Source organism: Bemisia tabaci, chromosome 7 (assembly GCF_918797505.1).
Source record: "Bemisia tabaci chromosome 7, PGI_BMITA_v3".
Classification (NCBI taxonomy): domain Eukaryota; kingdom Metazoa; phylum Arthropoda; class Insecta; order Hemiptera; family Aleyrodidae; genus Bemisia; species Bemisia tabaci.
Window position 1 is genome coordinate 50,363,580 of NC_092799.1, and position 20,914 is coordinate 50,384,493.

Here is a 20,914-nt window from a genome sequence, read left to right on the forward strand (position 1 = left end):
ATAATAAAATAAATAATAAACCAAAAGAAATTAAAAGGTTTAAAGATAGTTGTATTGAATGCTCCAATGAAGCTAGTCGCAGTGTGACACTTTTTACAGTTGAACATCAAAGCATCATTTTTAAGCTGCATAATTTCTGGTCAAAATTCATTTCAACCATTTGGTGCCATGAAATTTAGAAATTCAGACTCATTTTTCTCAAACGAATAAAAACAGCTTCTTTGTACTCGGACCTCCAAGGATCAATAACTAGAATCCAAGGATCCTTAGAAAACTTGAGTCCCTTTATTTCAGTGGAAAAACACTTTGAGAACACGAATACGCTAGAATATGGGTGGAACTTTAGCATTAAGTGCGTCTCTCCATAAAATATTTAAACTGTTTCAAGATGCCTACCCCAAATCCCCCGATTTTGAAAGATGATTAGCTGGTCTCTAATTTTTTGGCAGCATATACTAAAGTGAATACATATAACAAAAGAATATCGACGGTGAAAGTCGGCAATCACATAACTCGGTTTGCGACGTCGCAGACTTCCTGTCATACTGTATTTTTAAAATGGAAAACTACTCAACGGCAATTCTTTAAAACTGTCATGATTTTTCTTCTCAATGCGAAGAAAATTCTGCAAAAACTTCAAGAAATAATATCAATTTTTTCTCCTTTAAAAAAGTGACGTAGAGGCGGAGATTTTCAGACACCACAAACGAGTTATGTGATTGCCAACTTTCACCGTCGATATGAACTATGCAATACGATAATCCGGGTACCGGAACTTGGTTGATTTGAAAACGCCTTCAAATGCGGCGTGATACCTCATGCATTCCGGAGAGTTCAAATAGTTGTATCATTGCGCCGTACGAATGTGACGGAAGTTTTAAATGGAAATAGCCTCCATGCACACTGGGCGTGTCGATTTCCGTTGACGTTTTTGCGCTGGTGAATGCGTAGCTGAAGTGCGCTCCAGCTAAAATTGTATTTAGCAAATGGGTGGTTTTTCTACGAGGATTAAAAATAAACGAGTGGCACGGAATATAACAAAATAATATGAACTATGCAAAACGATAATCCGGGTATCGGAACTTGGCTGATTTGAAAACGCCTTCAAATGTGGCGTGATACCTCACGCACTCCGGAGAGTTCAAATATTTGTATCATTGCGCCTTCGAAATACGACGGAAGATTACACTTGAAATAGCCTTCATGCACGCTGGCCTTTTCGATTTCCGTTAACTTTTTTGCAGTCACGAATGCGCTTAAGTGCGCTTCAGCTAGAATTGAATTTAGCAAATGGGTGGTTTTTATAGGAGGATTATACTTAAACAAGTGGTTAGAAATGGAATCAAAATAATATGAACAATGCTAAACGATCATCCGGGTATCGGAACTTGGCTGATTTGAAAACGCCTTCAAATGCGGCGTGATACCTCACGCATTCCGGAGAGTTCAAATAGTTGTATCATTGCGCCGTACGAATGTGACGGAAGTTTTAAATGGAAATAGCCTCCATGCACACTGGGCGTGTCGATTTCCGTTGACATTTTTGCGCTGGTAAATGCGTGGCTGAAGTGCGCTTTAGCCAGAATTGTATTTAGCAAATGGGTGGTTTTTCTACGATGATTAATACTAAACAAGTGGCACGGAATACAGGGTTATCCAAAAGTCACTGACCACCCCTATAACTTTTTTCAAAATTAAGATAGCAGTTTGAAACTTTGGCAATGTTCCTCGGTCTAAAGTAGCAACTTTTTGGTTCTCCCAAAATTTTGGGGGGCGGGGACTAACTTTTTTTTTTCAAATGGCAACCACCCCTTTGTGATACCTCATTCGAAAGATAATAAAAAAGAAAATTTATGGCGCAAACCGCAGGTCAAAATGTTGATTTTTGACGAAATGGCGGCCGGTCAAAGTTCAACATGCTGGAAATTTGGCATCTCCGTTTTTATCGGCGGATTGGTCTGAAACTCGGAATCCTCGGTTTTTTGGGACGAGAAAAATGATTCTGGCATCGGTTTTCCAGAAAAGTCAGTTCTTTTCAAAATGGCGGCGGTCAAAATGGCGGAATAGAGCGAGAAGTGGTTATTTAGGCTGCTTATCGTTGGATTTGCATGAAACTTGGTACCTATCCGGGGGTATTTCGGCACGAGAAGAACGGATCTTTCCATGGATATCTGAAATTCCGACGAATTTCAAAATGGCGGCGGAAAAATCAGTTTCACGGCTATGTTTACCGATGGATTTGCATGAGAGTTGATATCGATTGTTTAGTATTTCAAGAATTAATGAAAGATTCCCTTTTATCGAGCCAAAAGCCACCAGGATATCGAATTTCATGCAAATCCATTGGTAAACAGCCGTAGAACGGATTTCTCGCCACTTTTCCGCCGCCATTTTGAAATTCGTCGGAATTTCAGGTATCCAAGGAAAGATTCATTCTTCTCGTGCCGAAATACCCCCGGATACCAAGTTTCATGCAAATCCAACGATAAGCAGCCTAAATAACCACTTCTCGCTCTAGCCGCCATTTTGAAAAGGACTGACTTTTCTGGAAAACCGATGCCAGAATCATTTTTCTCGTCCCAAAAAAACCGAGGATTCTGAGTTCCAGACCAATCCGTCGATAAACAACGGAGATGCCAAATTTCCGCCATTTTGAACTTTGACCGGCCGCCATTTTGTCAAAAATCAACATTTTGACCTGCGGTTTGCGCCAAAAATTTTCTTTTTTTATTATCTTTCGAATGAGGTATCACAAACGGGAGGTTGCCTTTTGAAAAAAAAAAGTTAGCCCCCGCCCCTCAAAATTATGGGGGAACCAAAAAGTTGCTACTTTAGACCGAGGAACATTGCCAAAGTTTCAAACTGCTATCTCAATTTGGAAAAAAGTTACAGGGGTGGTCAGTGACTTTTGGATAACCCTGTATAACTAAAGAATATGAACTATGCAAAACGATAATCCGGGTATCGGAACTTGGCTGATTTGAAAACGCCTTCAAATGCGGCGTGATACCTCACGCACTCCGGAGAGTTCAAATATTTGTATCATTGCGCCTTCGAAATACGACGGAAGATTACACTTGAAATAGCCTTCATGCACGCTGGCCTTTTCGATTTCCGTTAACTTTTTTGCAGTCACGAATGCGCTTAAGTGCGCTTCAGCTAGAATTGAATTTAGCAAATGGGTGGTTTTTATAGGAGGATTATACTTAAACAAGTGGTTAGAAATGGAATCAAAATAATATGAACAATGCTAAACGATCATCCGGGTATCGGAACTTGGCTGATTTGAAAACGCCTTCAAATGCGGCGTGATACCTCACGCATTCCGGAGAGTTCAACTAGTTGTATCATTGCGCCGTAAGAATGTGACGGAGGATTTAAATGGAGATAGCCTCCATGCACGCTGGGCTTGTCGATTTCCTCTGAAATTTTTGCAGTGGTGAATGCATAGCTGAAGTGCGCTTTAGCTAGAATTGTATTTAGCAAATGGGTGGTTTTTCTACGAGGATTAAAACTAAACAAGTGGCACGGAATACAGGGTTATCCAAAAGTCACTGACCACCCCTGTAACTTTTTTCAAAATTGAGATAGCAGTTTGAAACTTTGGCAATGTTCCTCGGTCTAAAGTAGCAACTTTTTGGTTCCCCCAAAATTTTAGTTTACGTTACAGGGGTGGTCACTTACTTTTGGATAACCCTGTATAATTTGGTATGCTGCACTTATAACCCCGGATCTCTCGGCTCATTTAATGTATTGCCGAATCGCCCTTTTACAGGTCGGTTGGACCTTTTTGGAAATAGATCCGGAAAAGAGGACCAACATTTCTCGTTTCACATAGAGTAATTTCACACATCTTGAGAGTGTTTCACGCCTATTTTCATGAAGTTTGGCGTGTTGAAATTTTTTTAAATCGCATTCAAACCTCGGATCTCTTGGCTCATTTAATGTATTGCTGAGTCGCCCTTTTGGAGCTCACTGGGCCCTTTTTGAAAGAAGGTCCGGGAACACTCGTGACGATTAGTGCCTTAAATGGTAGGCGATAAGGCAACACTGCATGAGGCACTCTTGCACTCCTAGTGCAACCTAGTGGCGTATATGAGAGGCGCGCGCTGGTCGACGGGCTGCGCGGTAGTGTTCCTTCCTCAGTCTTTCTCCTGTGGGTTAGTTCGACATGTTCACTTCCACTTCACCCCGAGCCAGTCTCATATCGTGACGTCACGACAACGTCCGTTAGTTCATCAAGGAATTTGTGATTTGTTGATTGTGTCTCTGGAATTACGTTGGCAGTTGTAAAATCGTTGTGCTCTGCGTTGTGCGCGTCGCTGTGCCGTGCCGTGTTTATCTTCGAAACTTTGGGATTTTGCGTCGGCGATCCTCGGGATTAAATTGTGCAGTGTATTCTACTATGTGGTGTGTCTTATCATTGTGAAGTCATGTTTCGCTGTATTCCCATCTTCAAGGGATGTAACCGACATGTCGAGTTCGTCGACAAGCGTCACTGTTCGCTCGCTTGTGTCCCAGAAGACATTTTGAGATACTCCAGGAGTTTGGAGGAATTGCTGCTCGATGCAAATCAGATTTGCGAGCTACCAGAGGTTTGTTCATTCTTTCTCAGTAGCTTATTCATCTCCATTCACAGTAGCATCCACTCATTCAGAATCCACCGAATGTGACGATTGTTTGGAGAGGGGTGTAAACTCTCAAAATATAACCTCTCTTGTATGGTTTCCTTCATGCAGGAGCCCTTCAATTTGTCTTTAACTCTATTTAGCCATCGTCTAAAAACTTTCTAAACCTAGTCATCTATTATATATCAGTTTGGAACAATATGCTAGCAACATCAGTCAGGTCTTGAGGGAGACTAGTCAGTTGTAGTTCAAAGCTGCAATGTCGAAGTATACCGCGGGAACGGGATTCCCCGATTTCCAAAGGTTTGCTTTGTTCAAAGATGTTCAAATCACTTATCGCCTTGGATAGTCATATTCCAATATGCAATGTTTTTTATTCTCTATCTTGAGAGAGGATCAGGACATCAAATTTTATTTAGAGCTTGCTTATTGTTAGTAGGCATGTCGAGATGAATGTCAATCTCTGATCAGATTTGAATCAGTAGCGCTGAACTGGTTAATTCATGTCATTAGATGGGCATTTTTGATGAGTGGTGGCTCAAAGAAGACTTGTCTTTAGTCTTAACCTATGATAAGTGAGCTTCAGTATACAGATGAAGTAAATGGTTTTGGATGAGTTTACTTCCGTTGCGCATCTTACAAACCATTTTCCGCAACCATTAGTTTGCGATAGAACTGAACCTTACTGAATGTACAGATCATGAACTGGTCTTGTCTAGCTAGTTATGGAAATGAACTTTACATTTTAATTGAAGCACTAGAACTTATTGTCTTGTATTTTGAATGAGGCACCGGCCATTTCTTTGAATAGTGTTAAAATAACGGAAGGTCGCAGATTAAATTATCCAATGAGTTGCTAAGTTTGTTGCAATCAATGACAGTACCTAGCTGACTAGTTATCTTTGATGAATAAGTAGAATACTTGCACTAACTGTGTTCTGAGGACCCTTTCAGATTCTTTCTTTGCCAAAACATATTAGTTCTCTTATCGAAAACTCTTTAACTTACAGGTTTGGTGAATCAAGAAGCAATTATAATTAAACTTAAACTTCCTGATCACTAATTTTTTACTCGAGTCTCTCTATCATATTAGTCGCAATACAATATGCCCTATTTCGTTTAAGATGTCCAAGCCCAAGAGTTTCATTCTCATTCAGGATTTTAACAGGAATGAGTATTGTAAGATCGTATTTTCCCTATCTAATCCACTTTGAAAAAATGCCATCAGTCCATGCTACTCTTATTATAGTACAGGCTCTCGTCCTATGTTGTGCTAATTCCTCTATTGTAGATTTTTTTCTGCAAATATACATACCTGAAACCACTGACAATGCTGCCTCCTCTTTGTTGCAGAGCTTTTATCGATTGCACAGGCTGCGGAAACTCACTTTGAGTGACAATGAGATCCTGTGTCTCTCGCCGAACATCCAGAACTTCAAAAATTTGGTGGAGTTGGATTTCTCCCGAAATAGTAAGTGGCTCACTGCTTTTACTTGCCTATAGGTATTATGTTATTTTCAGTTTCAGGGTTACATAAGAGGAGTTGATACAGGAATAAAAGAACTGATGGAGAGTGAAAACGTTAAAGGTACTAGACTGGGGGACAAAGTCTGGGCATATCATGATAAGGGTTCGGTGGACAAAATGATTTTCTACAAGGGAGTGAGGGAATATAATAAATTTAAGTGTTATAAATTAGAAGAGCTGAGGTTGGGTGCATTTAAGAAGAATTTGCTATTCAAACTGAGGGTGTATCAAAATGAGAATTGAGGAGATGGTAGATTGTTAAGGGAGGTTGATAGGAAGTTTATCTAATCAACGTAGGTGGCTAGTAGAACTGAACGGGATTAGCCGATAGGCTATTTGAAAAAAAAAAAAAAAAAAAAAAAAAAAAGTTTCTACCATCTGTCTAGCCTTCAGCAAGCAGCAAGCCCAACCATATCTTATTTAAACTGAAGAATTTGGAAACATTCTTTGCCTTGCTTTAAGGTTTATCAGAAAATTTTTGAATCCTCTATTCATCGATCTTTCATTAGCCTTACCTATGTCACCTTTTGCTCCTGACCTTTATTTTGTCTTGAATCTAAGATTGATACAGTGGCTTTCAGTCAAGACTTTTTTCCATAGGTGTAACCCCTTAAAAGGATCCAATATCCCAGTCATTTAGGAGAACTGTGAATCTCAAGTTGATATGTCTCAATGTTTTACTTTTAATTGCTTTCTTTTTAAACGGTTTATTTCCACTGGTCATCCAAGTAGGTGATAACAGACACTCTAGCCTTAAAACTCTCTTCTTGCCTCTCTAAAAATAATCTTTGATTTTTGCAAGAATTAGTTTACCTATTTCCTCTGATTTTAAGTAAAATTGATTAAACAAATGAATACTGAAAACAAAACAAAATCAGGTTTCAAAAGAGTTCTTGCTGTCTAACTTGGACACTTAACAAAGCCGTCTCATTTCAAAGTTATTTTATTCTAGATTTAAAAAAAAATTTAACTACCTAGGTATCAAGAAGAATAATAAGTAAGATAATAATATTTCCTCCACCCATAGGTAGAAGGAGGAAGTAAACCCTTAAGAAAAACCCAGGAAGGAAAAAATGGCAACATATCAATGAGAGAGAAGTAATACTTCCCCTCCTCACAGATGGAGCAAGAAAGTATAAGTCAACACGAAATAAGGAAGAGAAAAATTATTTAATATCAATAAGAAAAAAAGTGTACTAGATAAATTAAGTATCTAAAGAAAAGGATCGTATACTTAAAATCGTAAAAGTAATGTGTAATGCTTAACCAGGGTGTCTAGCGACCGGGAAAATCGGGAGAACCGGGAAATCAGGGAAAACCTCAGGGAATCCGCAAAAATTCGGCACGTCAGAGAATTTTATTTCGCAGGAGATTTTCGTGTCAGGGAAATCGAAAAACAAGGATTTTCCGGAGAATGTTCGGCGAATTTTACTCTTGCGGAAATTTCTGCTGATGTCCTCGTGAAAAAAATTCTTACTTTCATCTAATCAGTTCAAAAGTGTCGAAAAAGTAGGCATTTTTTCCTTTTAGATGTCAGGAATTTTTTTTTTTTTTAGAACATTGCTCGACACCCTGTTTACGCGAGCCAGGCGCGCGAAGCACTTTAGGGGGGTGGACCGAGAATCGGTCAGGGGGCGAACCTCCCAATGAAATATAAATGTACTAAATAATAAATTAAACCCAAAAATTGTATTACTGCTCCCTGTAGAATCTTATATTTCACTGAGCGGTGCTGGATTTCGGGTGTTTTGATTTCGAGTGTGTGTACCCGCGACTCGCGGCTGTGGCCCGGGGTCAGCGACCCCGGGGGGGGGGGGGGGGGGTCTGGGAAAGGTATCGGATCGGGAGAGTCGCGGTTGGGCCTCGTAATAAAAAGTCTAAATTCGTGGAGCTGAGCTTGGACTCAGGTCCCACTCCTATCGGCTTTTTGTGGGCTCCGTCTTGGTCGTAAAGCGAGTCGCTACATTCCCCCGCTCCCGGTGTTTATGTACTCATACTTATCCCTCTCTTCTTTAATGAGAGCCATTAAGTCCGACTCGCGAATCCATCCGCGGGAGCGCGCTTACGTGTCGCCCGAGGGCCCGCCCAGGAGAAATCTATGATATGGATGAATGATGATTCGAAATTTCCATGGTATTCGTCCTTGTATCCTGTAGATATGTCACGAACATCCCCGAGAAATTCCTGAAAGATTTTTTTTCCTACTCATGGGCGGAATTTTTGCCTTGAGAACAAGGGATGGTGCCTACCTTCAGGAAAACCGAAAAATAGTATAAAAATGTGATATGGATTATTCGAAATGTCCATGGTATTCGTGCGTGTATTCCGTAAAAATGTCACGAAAATTTCACGAAAAATTTCTTCTTCCACTCACGGGCGGAATTTTTGCCTTGAGAACATTCCTTCAGTAACAACCGGAAGATATTAGGAAAAAAATTGGTGTTTCAGAAATATGTGATATGGATGACTCGAAATGTCCATGGTATTCGTGCATGTATACCGTGGAAATGTCAAGAAAAGTTCCTGCGCAAAAAAATTATTTTCCACTCATGGGCGGAATTTTTGCCTCGAGAACATGAATTTGATATTTGCCTTCATTCATAACCGGAAACTATTGGAAAATTCGATGATATCAGGAAAATTGGCCGTGAATCTGGAAATACCTAGTTCAAGCATTTTTCAAACATTCCATTTATTTTACCATTTATATGTTGATTTTTTTAATCAAACTAGTGTCTAGTGCTTCCATTTCCCGGAACTTTTAAGATTTTCCTTAATTTTTCCTGGAACTTTTGAAATTCTCGAAATGTTCCGGAACTTTCTTGGAACTTTTGAAGACGTCTAAGAGGAATCCAGGAACTTTTAACGGACATGGAATGGGAGCCCTGCTGTTAGTGTCAATCTAAAATATCAGGAAAATCCAAAATTGAATTTTAGTAGACACCCTGGAAAGGAGGTGGTCGCATGTTAGCTTGGCTAAGTCATAGAGGTTCCGAATTTCGCTACCTTCGAGTATATCAACCCTGCTTTTCCAACTCGAGGGGGAAAGCAGTTCCCTTGCCTCCCCCCGGGAGGGTGACAGCTGCGTCACGGATGCGAAGTGATGGCAACACAGGGTTTGAGCGGCAACATGTTGGACCGGCGGCGAACGTGTTCCCAACGCTGCGTGGTCGCTCCTTGCAGCCGGTTTTTCGCACCTCGTAAATCCGCGATCTCCCGTAATTACTCGCTTGCAATACCCACAGTCGCCTTGAAATTGAACTCGCGTTTCGTTGTTGCCGGCATGCACCTCCCGAATCCTTACATTCGTTTTTCACCCATGAAAATGCCTGTCCTGGAGTAACTTGATAGAGAGAGTATCGACAACTTGCACCACGACGTCCCATGGAAGCCCTAGGACCCGAAAATGGCGGCGCTTTGTTTTGGCTTTTGATGATGGGAGGGTGGTCAATGCCAACTTTTAATCCTTATCACCAGCCGCTCTTACTGCCAACCTTACTATCTAAGATAATTTTTCTCGAAAATAACGTTCGATTGGCCGTATTTAAAACTATGTGAACTCGTCGTAGTAATGCTTTTTAGTAAAATTCCCAAAGCGATGTGCGTATAAAACTACATTTTAAATAACTAGAGAATCGCATTTCGCATGTTGGTATTAAAATTGAATAAAATGTAGGAAAATGTTAATCAGAACACGCATTTCGAATAATTAATTTTCACGTCACTTTCTTGGACGCATTTCGACATCATCAGATGCAATCTTCAGCAAGAACAATACTTACGGAACAAGACACTGAGAACTTTAACAAGGAACGTTTCACAATGCATATTAAAATAATCAAAAATGAGATGCTATTTTAGTAATCTTCAACATTGTGTTTTGATTATAGGATGCTAATGAGGCTTGGTGTTCATTTTAAGTCATTTTTTTTTTTTACATTCGCTCATAGCGTCCATTATTTTTGGGTCTTCAGAACTCCATGAAGCTTAAGATGGAGGAGCCAATCAAAAACGGCGCCACATGGCGATACTCCCTCAATCAAGTTACTCTAGCATGTCCTTTGAGCCAGTCGATCTTGTAACAGCTCTTTTCCTGATGACTGATAGACCATTTATGAGAGAAAATTGTTGTAAGTTTATGAAGAGCTGGCATCACTGATCTTTGCTGGTATGTGCGCTATAACTGCCGAGCCAGCCGGCCGGCGACCCAGCTTGACGCTTTGGCACTGCGAAGCTTCCGTGGGATGGGCAGGGTGCTGCTTTATGAGAAATAAAAAGGAACAAGCACTGCACTTCCAGTCCGATCTCAGAGTACCAAATCGTCTTTGAGGAATCTGCTCTCGTAGGGGCTCCTTTTTCTAGCTGTCGGAGAGTAGGAAGGCACATTCTCAAATAAACACTTGTTTGGAACAGAGAATTCTGCATCCTCTCAAGATCAAGTGGACTGCATTTTGCAATAAGGAACTACCATTTCTGACTCATTTCGGAAACAACATATCTATGGTGAAACTGCCCAAGTGCCGAAATGTGTATCTTGGTTTACGGCGCACGATGGATCGAGTCAACGGGGGAGGTCCAACAAATTTTGGAAACTTCATAAGCTTATAACTCCGTTTACGCGAAATTTTACGATTTTAAAAGTGGTTCCATTGGTTTTCTCGCGAAATTTGCTTTCAGAGGCTCCCCTCAAAATTTGAAATGTGACGAATTTAACATAAAAATTTGCAGTGTTAGTCAATAATTTCATGTCTGATCTCTCTGATTTACTCGATGCACTGTGCGGTGTTGCAGACCAGGGGTGCAGAGGCTGCCTTTACTTACTACAGAGTATATATACACTGAAAAAAAATATTGCTGAAATTAGCGTGCACGCGGGTATTTCATGGCATGGTGTAGCTAAAAAACGAACGTGCAAACCATGCAGGTAAAATCGCTTCACAAATTTCAGCTAACTTACACGCACGCGTGTAGGTGATTTTGCTCTCTAAAAAGCTACGTCTGTTACCTTTTTAGTTATTCTTCCGTAAATTTCGCTGTTTTTCCGTAAATTCCGCTATTTCAGCCTAACCATTGAGCTATTTTTACTGTTCGCAAAGTACCAATACCAAAAAATGCAGTTACACTTCCAAGCCACTCGATGCAAGATTAACTGCATGAAGGCGCGCAGATGTAACAAATCGGTGTAGCAATTCGTGCTAGTCGTTCACTTGATTCAACACCGTGCACGGATAAGAAAGCTTTACGAAGTGAAGCAAATTTTGCTCCACCCTAAATCGGTGAATTAGCAATCCTTTTTTTTCAGTGTACTACTTACTGGTACAGAGGATGCTCGTGTAGCATTACTTTTTCGCCTGAAAGAGCGCATCTCACTATTTTCTTCACACCAAAAAGCTTCTTTCGCAGTTTCCTTTGCCAAACTAATGTGCCTGCCTAGTACTCAGCTTTCTTCTTGGTAAACAACGCGTTTTATGGTTTCCTCTACAAAAGTGCCCTCTGCCGTCACAGTTTTGGCGTTTTTACATTACATCCGCGATCGAGCCTAATCTGCACTTCTGTGGCTGACTTCACGTCATACTTCATTTTCTACCTAGAAAACGACTCTACGTCACAAAGATACAACTATTTGCACTTAATGGATGTCCGTGTTGCATCTGCAAAATTGAAGGCGCGATGGCGCGAGGCGTGAACTCGGAATGCTCCGTTCTATGCTGCTAATGAGGCGTCGCTCAAATTCGGAAGAAAAGTTTAAAAATAAGGGCCCAATTACATCTCTCTTTTCTTCGGCCTAGTTGCTTGTGTAGCTCATGAAGCACCACTTCAAACGACCAACTAACAACTACGCAACCAACAGAACATAGAACTAGAGCAAGGGAAACGATGCGAGTTGATGACGGCGCAGTGATACAACTATTCGTACTTGATGGATGTCTGTGTTGCATCTGCGAAATTGAAGGCGCGTAGTAGCTTTAACCTCTGAATGGACCATCAGGCAAGGTGCAGAATGAAGCATTCTGATTCATGCCTATTAACCAGAATTCCACGTAGAACATGATGCTTGCATCGATAATAGAGAATTTGCAGGTGTCCGAAATTTGATGAATTTCGTGTTAAAGTGGAAACCACTGAGGGAACTGAAGACGAGGATACCCTTGGTTCATGAATGGAACAATAATTGGAGGAGATGTGACAAAATGATCTAATCTGCTAAAATACATGTGTTAAATGGGAAATGCCGCCAGATGACGTCACTTGGCGGTGCATTTTCTCACTTTTAAATCTATTTTAATACTATTTCCCGTATCAGTAAATAATTATATAAAATACCGTGAAATCGGCTCTTTGAGCACTTTCAGATGAAGCAATAAAAAATTTGCATGCGAACTCCCCATGACTGAAATCAACTCCTAACTAAATTATTAGGGTTTTCATTTTACTTTGGCTAGCGCATTGGACTACCACCGATGTAATCTAGGTTCGATTCTGGAGGCTGGCGACTATTTATTAACTGGGTCGCAGATTTTCAACACAAAGATTTGGCCGATAAGACAGGGAAAATTAACAAAAGAAAATCAATTGATAGTTCCTACATTAACATACTATTTTGGTTACTTTTTCTGTGGTAGTCCATTTTTTGTTCGTCTCACTCAATTACATCGCGCTGAAATTGTAAGTGCGAGGTCTTTGAAATGAATGCGAATGCCCCTTGCGGTGAGAATTCTTGCTACATCCTCGGGTCGAAAATCGCGGTCTCGATTAAAGCGGCGAAATTGAGCCGCCGAAAAGAGATGCAGCGGCGGCGCGGCGGCGGCATTGAATGACGTCGAGAAAACAAACCGAAGGCGCGCAAGGCCGAATGCATAAAAGATGAGTCGAAATCATGACTTCCAGATGGATTGCCGCCGATCCGCTGTTTATTTTAATGTTAATTTTAACTCGGATACCACCGAGCACCCCGCTCGGTCCCGCTCCAGAGTTCACCGAATTCCACCTAAACCGGCGCTCCGTCCCGCCCGAGCTTCATCATCCATCGACTTTAATCGCTCCGTGCTCGGCCTTAAGCCCTGGATACACTATCAAATTCCCGAACCAATTCCGATCAAAGTATCACCAAAGTGTCGGGAGTCATCAGTCTTGAACTCCTTTTTTTGCTTCATTTTAAACTGAAAACTTGGCAGAAATGTTTACTGTGGCAGGAAATGATGAATGGTGGCACTCCGTTCTGATCTTACTTCAAACAAAAAAGTGCGGTCCGTCAAAATTTGATGGTGGATGGTGACTACCAGTCATCAGCATGTCTACTTTGATCGGAATTGGGTCGGAATTTGATCGTCTATCCATGGCTTTTCGTCCGTTCTTTCACATGCATCAGCAGATCCAGAAAATTGGCATTATTGTTTGTACCCAATGGAGATACTACATGTGTGAGGAATTTGATATTTGACTGATGATTCTCATGTAAAAGTTCGCGAGGAACACGATGGTGCCACTGGTTTTCTCTGAAATCATCTCTTAAGCTCAAAAAAAGCTCTCAAAGTGAGGCCAAAATGGAGGGGATATCCTAAGCTATCCTGAGAGTCCACCTCCACATCAAGACACACTCTCCATGCGAAGATAGGGAGCAAATAAATTGACAGGGCTGCCACTTTATTTGGGGGCTCCACAACTGAAAACACGGCAACCCTGCTAATATATTTACTCCCAATCTTTGCATGGAGAGTTTGTCTTGATGTAGAGGTGGACTCTTAGGGTAGGGTGGGATATCCCCTCCATTTTGGCCTCACTTTGAGAGCTTTTTTTGAGCTTGGGAGACGATTTCAGAGAAAACCAGTGGCATCATCGTGTTTCTCGTGAACTTTTACATAAGAATCAGTAGTCAAAACGCAAATTCCTCACACATGCAACATCTCCATTGAATCCAAAATGTATGAATTCATCAAGTAAAAATATTCACAACTTTCCTCAAAAATACTTGTCTTATCTGAGAAGATTTGGCAACTTTTGAATGTTCATACGGCGCTCTTCCTTAGCACGGCAGTATTTACCATAGCTCCGAAAGGAGAAGTATCGATTATCAACTATTCACGCTTGGCCGCTGCCTTTTTCCCATACGACTCGGCCACAAATTTCAAACGAACTTATCGTCCTTGCAGCAGACGCTCGTCATTACAATGGCGATTAATTTTCTTTTCGCCCGGAGCGGGAGCGGGCGTGTGTGAAGGGAGCAATTTTCCGTGGAGCTTTCCCGGGCGCATCGGAAATTTATCACCGTTCAATATTTCCGCCATCCCGTTCGCCACCGCCCGAAAGCGGGTGCGTTCTGTCTCGTGTATTTTTAAACGCGACTTCACTTCGCCCGTGGATAATGTAATTTATGGCCGGCGGATTTTAATGAGACCCGTCTCTCTGATGAGTCTCACCGATGCCGCACAGTGGGCCCAGTCAACCGGAGAGGCTCCACAAAATGTGGAAACTTTCAACGCTTATAACTCCGTTAATTCGAAACTTCGATGTTCTAAAAGTGGTTCCATTGGTTTCCTCATAAAATTTGCTTTCTAAAGCACCCCTTGTAATTCATAATGTGACGAAATAAACATCAAATTTTGCAGTTTTAGTGAAAAATATCATGTCCGACCTCTGCAATTGACTCGATCCACTGTGTGCCACCTCGTCGTTGTCGATGTTGCCCGAACAACACTACCGTGCCAAGGAAAAACAACGTACGAGCCTTCAGATGTTGCCGCATTTCCTTCAATAAAAGTCAAATTTACCGGGAAAATCGTGGGTATTTTTTTCAAAATTTTCAGGCAATTTTGTTCGCGATTTAATTTAAAATACCTGAAAATTTCAAGGAAAACTGTGCAAAACTTTCCTCGCAAAAACATGTTTTATCCGGAGACATTTGGCAACGCTCGAATGTTCATACGGCGTTTTTTCTTAGCACGGCAGAATAATTTTTCGCTCCTCTGACGTGAAAAGACGTGTCTTAATTTTCGCATGAGCCCGGGGAAACAAGGATTCTTATGTCAAACAGGGCTCACGAAGAAATTAATATTCGTCCTTGCGTCAGCGGGGTGACGAATTTTCTAATTACGCGGAAAACACGCGTCAGATCGCCGAAGTTTCTCATATTCGTCGTTTTCCTAACGAAAAAACGTAACTACATCGTGATGATGACAAATTTCGAGTGCAAATTGTATTTTAACTGAAAATGTAACTGATTTTGCCTCTGATAACTCGCGGAAATGGCAGAATTTTGGAACAAGACCCTATCGCACATGTATTCGTGTAAAACTTTGAATTCTTGGGATCAATTTTGCAGCGTCGGAATAGAGTTACGTTCTAGCGTCAACGCCGTGTCTAAAATTACATTTTGCAATGAATAACGCGAAAACAAAGGACGCCACTGACCGTTTTTCTTTCTTTGATACCTGACTTTGCAGGAATATTGACGCACATCGTACCCACCTACGTCACGGTGTAAAAAAATAGCAATCTGCTGCCACTTTCTTTTCACTTTCTCGCTGCCCCTGTCGATAGGTACTGAGAGGAAGTATTTTGGTTCCATGAATCACTGCTACGCTCCAGTGTGTGTATTTCTGTAAGAATCAGTTTTTAATACAATTTTCTCGTATGTAGAATTTTCTTACATGTCAAGGCAATTAACGTCAAAGAGAAATTAAAGAGGTGGTCGCATTTTGAACATCTTGGATTTCGTCATGGATTTTCTTGAAAATCGTGTAGCTAATGGAAAAAAGCACAGAGGAAAAAAAGGAGGTGTTCGCATTTCGGGCATCATGGATTTTTTGGATGACGTAGGTGGGTACAGACGACTTTTATCATCGATTTTCTTGGAAGTGGTGTAGTTTATGGAAAAAAGTCATTCTGTGTAAAGTGTTTGAAATCATATCATGAGTCGATTTTAGCAAAAAAATCGGACGTTAAGGTCCGTTCTTCATACTTCGAGTTTCGGATTTTGCTGGCCATGCAAAAAGTCATTGTATGGAAAGTTTTTGAAAGTATATCACGATTTGAACTGAACGAAAAAACGAACATTTTGGTCTATATTTCATAGTTTGAATTTCGGATTTTGCAGGAATGTCGACGCCATATTGTACCCACCTACGCCACAAGATGAAAAAAAAAATCCTCAAATTGCAACCACCTCCATTTTTATACTATGATTCACGGTGAAAAATCTCCGGGGAAATTTGAGAATACAAGATGAAAAAAAAATCCTCAAATTGCAACCACCTCCATTTTTATACTATGATTCACGGTGAAAAATCTCCGGGGAAATTTGAGAATTTCCTTTGAACGGCAACAAGCGTGGCTCCTGATTCGGCTCCAAGTGTGTTGCACAAACGGCGCATCCCGGCCCGAAAGCATCCTGCCCGCGCTTTAAGTGTCGCCGTTTTAATTGGACCGAAACTCCAAAGGGTTTTGTCGCAGCGTCCCTGGGGCCCGCTTCGGCTCCCGTTTCAGGAGCCCCGTTAATTTCCGCCGCTGAATTCCCTGAAATCTCGGCGACCGGTTACGCGTTTCAGCGGTCCAAGTCGCTTCCAGCGGATAACCCTCGCGTTTGCAAGCGTCTCCCTCGCTATGAAGTCTCCGCTCTTGAGTGGATTTAATTGGTGACGTCCGTAATTACTCGAGTAAATTTGTTTGCACGGAAAATCGGGAGAATACCTCCGAAGAGAGAGTATTGCCATGTCTGCACGTTTGCGCCACCGTACATAGCGTTTGGTGGTTTACCATTTTCAGGCCTCATTACTTATCAGTGTTGCCGTCCTAAGAAAGAACCTTGTATAAGCCTTCGCAGGCTCGGACTGGCCAGAGCCGCTAGGCCGCGATCGCGGCCGGGGCCCCAGAGGACGATATAATATTCGACCTAAAACGTAATTTTTAGAGCACTTAAGTTTTATTTTAGGTACGTCAAAAAATTTCACTGAAATAACACGTAACAGTGGAGGCGCCCGACTCGAGGGCCCCAGTCGTCGAAAACTAATCAACTCTTAGATTACAGAGTCTTATCTTAATATTAATAAAAACAATTCTGGGGCCCTCTTTCCCGGGGCCCCCGAGGAAGAGGGCCCCAATTTTTTTTTTTTTTTTTTAATTCTCTTTCTTTGCCGTCGTCCTCGGGGCCCCCGAGGCTGAGGGCCTCAGAATTGTTTTTATTAATTTTAAGACTCTGTAATCTAAAGGTTTCCCAACTTACAATTACTTCCTGCCATTTGCTGGTTTATCCTCAGAAGAACTCTTTCCACACCACCTTAGAGAACCCCTTTTCAAAATTAAGATTTAACCGTTACCAAAACACATATGACTTCAATTAATGTTTGTTTTGGTGACGGCTAACTCATCAATTTGAACTGGGAGAAACCGACGAGAAAACTTGATTCTTATCATTGGAACTCTTTCCACACCACCTTAGAGAAACCCTCGTTAAGATAATCAGTTGGCCATCACCGAAACACAATTTATGTTAGTCAAAACTCATGACATCACTGTGTTTTGGTGATAGCCATCAGATTATTTTTACCAGGGAAAGACCGACTTTTATAAACACTTAATTTCTCAGGAGGTAAGTTCAGTGGCGCGTTGATAGTGTATTTTCTTCGGAAAATACACTATTTCTTTTTTTATAGTGGTTGCTTCCCCCGTAGGCCTACCAATCCACTTCATGACTAATTACGGAAAAAACAGAGAGGGATGAAGGAGTTTTACGTATCCTCCCGCCCGTACAAATGGACCATCTTTTTTTTTTTTTTTTTTCGCCAGAAGGGCCGAGGGTTTCTTTTACCGCCCTCTAACTTGCACCATACCGGGTCCTGGTTATGGATTCAGCCGTCGTAGGAAAGCGATGGCCGCCGGCCGACTGAACGAAGTGCCGAAACACCACTGCATCCTTCGAACCAAAGCTACGGTATCGTACGCCCCCTGTTATAAATTTACGAGACGTTAGAATATTTAAAATTCCTAGACCCACTCTCTGTTAGGGGAGGGGAGACAAAGAAAAAGAATGAAAAGAAAAAGAGCGAGCCCTACTGGCACGCTTCAAAAGACAAAGAAAAAAAAGAAAAAAGTAACATAATTGAAATTATGTTACTACGCGGGAGGGGTTGGGGGACTCTACTTTAAAACGCGAACCTACAAGTAATTACTGGTTTTCTTTGCTCTTTGTCTTTTAGAAAGCAAAAAAAAAGTTAGTAGAAAAAGAGGAGGAACCAACACCGGGAAGTGCGTTAAATCGCTAAAAGACAAAGAGAAAAGAAACCTCAAAAAATAAAAAAGAACAACAAATTAGAACTAGCATGCGATAAGCAACACATAACACACACGAGCAACATGTAACGTTTAAAAGCAACACGTAACATATAAAAGCAACATATAGCACACAAGCAACACGTAACACGCAAGGAACATGTAACACACAAGCAACACGCAACACACACAAGCAACACGCATACGCAACATACATACGCAACACACATACGCAACACGCATCAGTAGAAACATATAACGGATAGATAACAAATATAACACATAAAAAACATATAACACATAAAAAACATATAACACATAAATAACATATAACACACAAATAACATGTAACACATATAAAACATATAACACACATGCAACACATAATACCTTTACCAACGAGTCCTGGCCAGGGACTGCCCGATCCACCCCCTGGTGCCTATATTTATATTGTACGGCGTGGTGCAAATATAGCCCGGGAGCATTTTCAGCTGTGACGTCACGTTGGCTATCACCGTAAACCAATCAAATGCGTTGAAAAAAAACATCGAAGTGAAAATAAAGCACCTAGGTTGGGAGCCTATCACGATTGAGTTTGCTCTTGGAGGTCTTAGAGCCTGAAAGGGCAGCCAACTTTTCTCCACGAAATATTCGAAACCGAATTGTAGTTGTTGCCAACCTTTACTTGACCCATTGAAGTGAAACCAGAGTACACCTAGGTTCGAAGACTTTCATAAGTAAAATCGTTATTTGGAGGCCGTGTAGGGCTTGAAAGGGCTGCCAACCTCCCCACATGAAAAATTCAGTCGTTGCCAACCTATAAATTCGAAGGGAAGATCCATCATAGTACCAAACCTAGTCAAGGAAAAATCCCTAGTTTTCGGGAAAATAAGAAAAAAAAACTAGTAAATCCATCCATGCTCCATGACGACTCAAACGTCATCAGACGTTTGTCATTTGAACTGACCAACCCCAGCATCGTTTTTTTGGGTGACGTTATTCTAAATTCCAGGGTCCGTGGTCACACCATCAATATTTTCCTCATTATCTCAAGGTCATGTAGTCATTATACAAAATATCGCGTGGGCCACCAAAATTGACGGAATTGGTGTATAATGTGACGTCAATGTCGGTTAATCCACCGCGTGACCTTGAGACATCGACCGAAATATTGTTAATGTGACCACAGCATATTTTGATCAGCATATTTGAAGGAATTTGGAACTAGAATATCTCCACAACAGCAATGCATTGTGGGGGAATACTTGTAAGACCCTCGTACACGGTCAAATTGCGAACAAACTGAAAAGTCCCCGATGACCCGAAATCACATCACTGGCCAGTGAAGTGTGATAGATGACATCTGAATTTGTTCGTATTAATTGTAATCGTGTGATGATAAAACCAAGAGTTCCTCATGAATTTCAAGACGGACAATTGGACGTATTTATGCCAAACTGAACTATGTGCATTATAACGTGAGCCCTGCTATGCATACATTCTCATGGGTCTCAAGGCTCATGCCTAAATGCACATAGCTCCGTTTGGCAGAAATACGTCCAGTTGTTTCTCCTTGCCCGAAAAGGTCGGTGGCCGTAGAGGTTCACTTGGACTTGGAGCAACCATGATAACTCCCAGGAGATCAAATTGCATACTCAACGAGATGAAGGAGCTTAGAATGGTTGCGATGAGTTGAAGTTGAAGTAAGGGCGCCTTACGGCTTGTCCCTTTGACCTTGGTCGGAAATCCTCTATTATCTCTATACATTATTTGCGGCCAAAAAATTTCACTGAAATAACACGTAACAGTGGAGGCGCCCGACTCGAGGGCCCCAGTCGTCGAAAACTAATTAACTCTTAGATTACAGAGTCTTATCTTAATATTAATAAAAACAATTCTGGGGCCCTCTTTCCCGGGGCCCCCGAGGAAGAGGGCCCCAAATTTTTTTTTTTTTAATTCTCTTTCTTTGCCGTCGTCCTCGGGGCCCCCGAGGCTGAGGGCCTCAGAATTGTTTTTATTAATTTTAAGACTCTGTAATCTAAGGGTTAATTAGTTTTCAACGACTGGGGCCCCCAAGTTGGGCGTCTCCACTGTTACGAGTTAATTAAGTGAAATTTTTTGACGTAAAATAAAACTTACGTGCTCTCAAAATTACGTTTTAGGTCGAATATTGTATCAATCCAAACCTCTAATAGTTGACAATTTTACAAGCGTCCGGGAGGATAAAATTGCATTCTCGGGATATAAAGGATCCAAAAATTTTCCGGGGGGCGGCCGCCCCCCGGACCTCCTCTCCTTACTGGGAGGTCTCCCCTCCCCCCCCCCTGGGGGCCGTCACGATACGTCGCCGCGGCCTAACTTTTTTCACGCCAGTCCGAGCCTGAGCCTTCGGGTGTTCCCGAATTTCCTTCGAAAATACGCATCTTTAAGGAAGCTTTTGAAGATTTTTCTTCAAACTTCCCAGAGAATTTCATTCGCACTTTGCCTTATAAAGT

General features: G+C 41.5%; 1 protein-coding gene across 6 annotated transcripts in view; it reads left to right on the top strand.

Moving 5' to 3' along the window:
- The first annotated feature begins 4,154 nt into the window (after positions 1 to 4,154).
- The window catches only part of LOC109030046 (protein lap4), a 219,768-nt gene continuing 203,008 nt past the window's right edge, over positions 4,155 to 20,914 (top strand). For 5 of the 6 annotated variants that reach the window (XM_019040792.2, XM_019040793.2, XM_019040794.2 and 2 more), the window contains exons 1-2: positions 4,155 to 4,595; positions 5,982 to 6,099. In XM_019040792.2, the coding sequence (XP_018896337.2) occupies positions 4,434 to 4,595; positions 5,982 to 6,099 (280 nt within the window). In that variant the 5' untranslated portion in view covers positions 4,155 to 4,433. The remainder of the gene's footprint in view (positions 4,596 to 5,981; positions 6,100 to 20,914) is intronic. The other variant, XM_019040796.2, reaches the window with a different exon arrangement.